The sequence below is a fragment of the Pseudorasbora parva genome, chromosome 3 (genome assembly GCF_024679245.1).
Source record: "Pseudorasbora parva isolate DD20220531a chromosome 3, ASM2467924v1, whole genome shotgun sequence".
Classification (NCBI taxonomy): domain Eukaryota; kingdom Metazoa; phylum Chordata; class Actinopteri; order Cypriniformes; family Gobionidae; genus Pseudorasbora; species Pseudorasbora parva.
Window position 1 is genome coordinate 63,821,155 of NC_090174.1, and position 6,022 is coordinate 63,827,176.

General features: G+C 46.9%; 1 protein-coding gene across 1 annotated transcript in view; it reads right to left on the reverse strand.

The window, feature by feature from the left end:
• Window positions 1-349: 349 nt before the first annotated feature.
• rnf185 (ring finger protein 185) overlaps window positions 350-6,022 on the reverse strand; it is a 15,357-nt gene continuing 9,684 nt past the window's right edge. The window contains exons 5-7 of the mRNA XM_067440368.1: window positions 5,638-5,692; window positions 3,014-3,131; window positions 350-1,045 (exon numbers count right to left, since the gene is read on the reverse strand). Of these exons, the coding sequence (XP_067296469.1) occupies window positions 948-1,045; window positions 3,014-3,131; window positions 5,638-5,692 (271 nt within the window). The 3' untranslated portion in view covers window positions 350-947. The remainder of the gene's footprint in view (window positions 1,046-3,013; window positions 3,132-5,637; window positions 5,693-6,022) is intronic.

The following is a 6,022-nucleotide window of genomic DNA, read 5'->3' on the forward strand; positions in this document are numbered from 1 at the left end:
TAAATGGTCTGATATATCAAAAGTCAAAACTCTGACACAAAACATAAATTATGATAGTCAAAATTGCGACAACATTTTTTAAAACTATGAGTCATGAGTTATTAAAATTATTATTATTTTTTTAATTAAAATAAAAATGACAGTTGAAATTATGATTATATTTTGTCATAATTATGATATAAAAAGTCAAAACTGACTTAAAAGATCATAATTATGACATTAAAAATGCCAAAAATTATAATATATACAATCAAAATTCTGACTTAAGTCATAAAAAGGCTTTATAATCATTTTGACTCTTTAATCATAATTGATTTATGTTCAATATATAAATAAAAACCCTTGAAACGATGTTTAAAATGAATTTTAATCGGCATCTGGACAGCCCACGTGTGCTTATGCGTCCCACATTTCCAAAAACTTTACATTATAAACCGTCCTTTCATATGAATTGTCCATTTCTATTTCCTAAAACCTTTTTATTATTTCAGAGGATAAAACATGCTTCAGTTCAAAAGAGATTTACACAGAAATATGATGATGTAAACCAGCACTGAAGGTTATTGTGGATTATTGTGTGTATGATGAAGCGTTATGAACATGAGTGACATGATTTGGCACCATCACTGCAGAGAAACCCAATGAGGATCTGAAAGAAGACTGAGTTTATTTAAAATCCATGAGCAGGAGAGTGTGTGTGTGTGTGTGTGTGTGTGTGTGTGTGTGTGTGTGTGTGTGTGTGTGTGAGAGAGAGATTGTGAGTGTGTGTGTTCCGTCTGTCCCGGCGCTGATGGACCACTGGAGGTGTGAGTGTGTGTGTGTGTGTGTGTGTGTGTGTGTGTGTGTGTGTGCGTGTGCGTGAGTGTGAGAGAGTGTGTGTGTGTGAGTGTGTGAGTGTGTGTGTGTTTACAGTGTGGCCGCTGTCCGTCTCTTTCACAGAAAAAGACTCAGGCGATCAGCAGCCAGAACATGATGAGCAGCGCCACAAACAGGAAGAGGCGGGACAGGAACTGCTCATCTGTGTGCTGAGGCGTCCCCGGAGCCGCTGCAGAGTGGTGACATCATCATCATCATCATCATCATCATCATCATCATCATCATCATCATTCAGTTCTAACACTGCAACTCTTCCTCAGGGTCTCGTTCTCCAGCACAAACATCTAAACACTCTTACATCAAGACACATTTACTGGAGAAACAACATGCTAATCCATAATAGCAACATGCTAATCCGAGCTAGCAACATGCTAATCCGAGCTAACAACATGCTAATCCATGCTAGCAACATAATCCGTGCTAAAAACAATGCTAATCCGTGCTATCAACATGCTAATCCATGCTATCAACATGCTAATCCATGCTAGCAACATAATCCGTGCTAAAAACAATGCTAATCCGAGCTAGCAACATGCTAATCCGAGCTAACAGCATGCTAATCCATGCTAGGAACATAATCCGTGCTAACAACATGCTAATCCGTGCTATCAACATGCTAATCCGAGCTAACAACATGCTAATTCGAGCTACCAACATGTTAATCAATGCTAGAAACATGCTAACAACATGCTAATCTGTTCTAGCAAACATGCTAATTCGAGCTAACAAAATGCTAATCTGTGTTAACAATTTGCTAATCTGAGCTAGCAAAATGCTAACCCGTACTAGCAAAATATGATAATCCAAGCTAGCAAAATACTAATCCAAACTAGCAAAATGCTAATCCATCCTAACGAAATATTAATATGACCTAACATCATGCTAATCCAACCTAGAAAAACATGTTAATCTGAGCTAACAAAATGTTAATCTATTCTATAAAAATATGATAATCCGAGCTAACAACATTCTGATCCAAACTAGCAAAATGTTAATCAGTCCTAACAAAATGCTAATACGAGCTAACAACATGGTAATCCAAACTAACAACATGTTAATCTGTGCTAACATCAACATGCTAATCCGAGCTAGCAACATGTTAATCCATACTAGCAAAACATGCTAATCTGAGCTAACAAAATGTTAATCTGTTCTAACAAAATAGGATAATCTGAGCTAGCAAACATGCTAATCCAAATTAACATTAAAAATGCTAACCCAAGATAGAATTTTTAATTCGTTTTAACAAAATGCTAATCCGAGCTAACAACATGGAAATTCATTTTAAAATGCTAATCCATGTTAACATGCTAATCCAAAATGGCAACATACTAATCTGTGCTAACAAACTGTTAATCCGAGCTAACAAAATGCTAATTCAATGCTAGTATATGCTAATTTGCATTAACAAAATGCTATTCCATTGCAGCAAACATGCAAATCCCTGTTAGCTCACACAAATAAAATGGTAAATAATGCAAACAATGTGATAAAACATGTAAATAAAATGTTAAAACATAAGTAAAATGATATTCTATGCTAACAAAAATGCTAATCTATGTTAACTCACGCTAACAAAACGGTAAAGAAAACAAAATGATAAAACATGTTAACAATATGCTAGACAAGCAGACATGCCAATTCATACAAGCAAAAAGCTAAATCATGTTAGCAATGTGTTAAATCATGCTATCAACCTGCTAAATAATGCTAGCCACATGTTTAAAAATGATAGCAGTGTGCTAAATTGTGTTATCATGCTAACAACCTGTTAGCCAAAACATATCAACGTTAATCATATTAACAACATGATAGCTACATGCTAATCTTGCAAACAACAAGTTAAAATGTTAATAATGTGTTAAATCATGCTAACAACATGCTCAAACATGAACAATCTCTCAATGGGAAAGAATATCTGTCCGAAAAATAAACTTAATTCAAAGGCAAAATGAGAAATTTATAAATAAATTAAAATAAAGGTCGCTTCTTCTCCAGTAAATGAATCGTGATTTATGAACGTCTAGATGTTTGTGACACTGAGGAGGAACACCATGTTTTGATTGATTTGCGTCGTGAAGGCCAAAGTTGTAATTTGTTTTGTTAACGTTTTGTTAAAGTTGAGTTATTTTTGTACCTGGAGGTGGTCTTCCGTCATTGATATTGAATGCCGTGGCAAAGATCCCAAAAGGAAAAGCTCCGATACCAAAAGACATCTGGAATCCTCCATCTCCGAAGCCAAAGCCCTGAAACCCCTGGAAAACACGTCACATACTTACTCATCATATACAGCCGCCCGTCGCGTACCGCCGCCCGTCGCGCACCCTCGCTCGTCGCGTACTGCCGCTCGTCGCGTACCGCCGCCCGTCGCGTACCCTCGCTCGTCGCGTACTGCCGCTCGTCGCGTACCGCCTCCCGTCGCGTACCGCCGCCCGTCGCGTACCCTCGCTCGTCGCGTACTGCCGCTCGTCGCGTACCGCCTCCCGTCGCGTACCGCCGCTCGTCGCGTACCGCCGCCCGTCGCTCGTCACGTACCGCCGCCCGTCGCGTACCCTCGCTCGTCGCGTACCGCCGCCCGTCGCGTACCCTCGCTCGTCGCGTAACGCCGCCCGTCGCGTATCGCCGCCCGTCGCGTACCGCCGCCCGTCGCGTACCGCCGCCCGTCGCGTACCCTCGCTCGCTCGTCGCGTACCGCCCGTCACGTACCCTCGCCCGTCGCGTACCCTCGCTCCTCGCGTACCGCCGCTCCTCGCGTACCGCCGCTCGTCGCGTACCGCCGCTCGTCGCGTACCGCCGCCCGTCGCGTACCCTCGCTCGTCGCGTACCCTCGCTCGTCGCGTACCCTCGCTCGTCGCGTAACGGCGCCCGTCGCGTGTCGCCGCCCGTCGCGTACCGCCGCCCGTCGTGTACCGCCGCCCGTCGCGTAACCTCGCTCGTCGCGTACCCTCGCTCGTCGCGTAACGCCGCCCGTCGCGTACCCTCGCTCGCTCGTCGCGTACCCTCGCCCGTCGCGTACCCTCGCCCGTCGCGTACCCTCGCCCGTCGCGTACCCTCGCTCGCTCGTCGCGTACCGCCCGTCGCGTACCCTCGCCCGTAGCGTACCGCCGCCCGTCGCGTACCCTCGCTCGTCGCGTAACGCCGCCCGTCGCGTATCGCCGCCCGTCGCGTACCGCCGCCCGTCGCGTACCGCCGCCCGTCGCGTACCGCCGCCCGTCGCGTACCCTCGCTCGCTCGTCGCGTACCGCCCGTCGCATACCCTCGCCCGTCGCGTACCGCCGCCCGTCGCGTACCCTCGCTCGTCGCGTAACGCCGCCGGTCACGTACCGCCGCCCGTCGCGTACCGCCGCCCGTCGCGTACCCTCGCTCGTCGCGTACCCTCGCTCGTCGCGTACCCTCGCTCGTCGCGTACCCTCGCTCGTCGCGTAACGCCGCCCGTCGCGTACCCTCGCTCGCTCGTCGCGTACCGCCCGTCGCGTACCCTCGCCCGTCGCGTACCCTCGCTCGCTCGTCGCGTACCGCCCGTCGCGTACCGCCCGTCGCGTACCCTCACCCGTCGCGTACCCTCGCCCGTCGCGTACCCTCGCCCGTCGCGTACTGCCGCTCGCCGCGTACCGCCTCCCGTCGCGTACCGCCGCTCGTCGCGTACCGCCGCCCGTCGCTCGTCGCGTACCGCCGCCCGTCGCGTCCTCGCGTTCCGCCGCTCCTCGTTTACCGCCGCTCGCCACGTACCGCCGCTCGTCACGTACCCTCGCTCCTCACGTACCGCCGCTCGTCACGTACCGCCGCTCGTCACGTACCGCCACAACTCTCACTGTGTGTGAGTGAGTGTATTTAAATAGGGAAAACGTGGAGGAGTTTGGTGGCTTCTAACTTGATCTCTGTTTGGTACCATAGTGAATGAACTGGGCTTAGTGGGCTAAGCTAAATGCTATCAGATCGTCACCGCGCGTCAGAGAGATTAGGAGCACGCACTGAGACGAGAAAGGTGTGTGTCAACTCGGCTTAGTTAAGGGAATAACAGTTTAATATGAAAAAGTGGTGGAGTATCCCTTTAAAAGGAATATCTAAAAAAACATAACAATAGTGCAGACACTGGGTCTGATCATGTCTGATTAAAGGCGATTATATATAATGTGCTAATCATTACGCAAGAGCTTGAAGAGTTGAGCGAGCTGAACGTGATGCAACATTAGCGTCAGATGTCACCGCGGCTCAGAGATGGCCTTAATTAGCCCCGGCGGGACGCTCGTTTGACTAATGAAATACACACAGCGTCCTCTCATCGCGTAACGGTTTCATCACAGAAGGCTCGTGCAATCACACGCCAGCGTTGCAAATAACCTTTAATGAGTTACACATTCAAAATAATGATTAATGTGACTCCACACGGCAAAAAAGGCTTTTCTTACTCAGTATTTTTGTCTTGTTTCCAGTCCAAACATTCTTAAAGTATTTGCTAGACAAGCAAAAGTAATTGTCTTGTTTTGGGGAAAAATAACTCAAAATGAAGAGAGTTTTTGCTTAAAATAAGATAAATAATCTGCCAATGGGGTGAGAAAAATAATCTTAATTCAAACAGAAAACAAGATTATTTTTCTCACCCCATTGGCAGATAAATGCTTGCTGTAAGAATGTTTAGATGTTTCGACTAGAAACAAGACAAAAATACTGAGTAAGAAAAGCATTTTTTGCAGTGCATCCGTCCAGACCATGAGGAGGAGAAGCCGGAGTGTGTGTGTGTGTGTGTGTAGAGATACTCACGCCCCGGTTCTCCGGCTCGGGACGCTGGCCTTGTGGTCGAGGAGGAGTTCGCTCTCTGAAATCGCAGAACAAGGGAAATATCAGAATCGTGCTCATGGAACCGGGGACTGAACCAGCAACCTTCCGGTTTGTTGAGAATCACTGAGCCACTGCCATCTCAGTTGATTATTATCTTTTGATTCAGAACTTGATGAAACGTTCTACTGTGTGTGTGTGTGTGTGTGTGTGTGTGTGTGTGTGTGTGGGCATGTTTTTGTGACACATGAGGACCCAAATGTGTATAATGCCATGGGTATGACACAGGTATTACAGGAGAGGGTGAAATATGAGGACATTACCCATGGCCCCACTTTACAAAAGGCTTATAAATCACACAGGAGGAGTT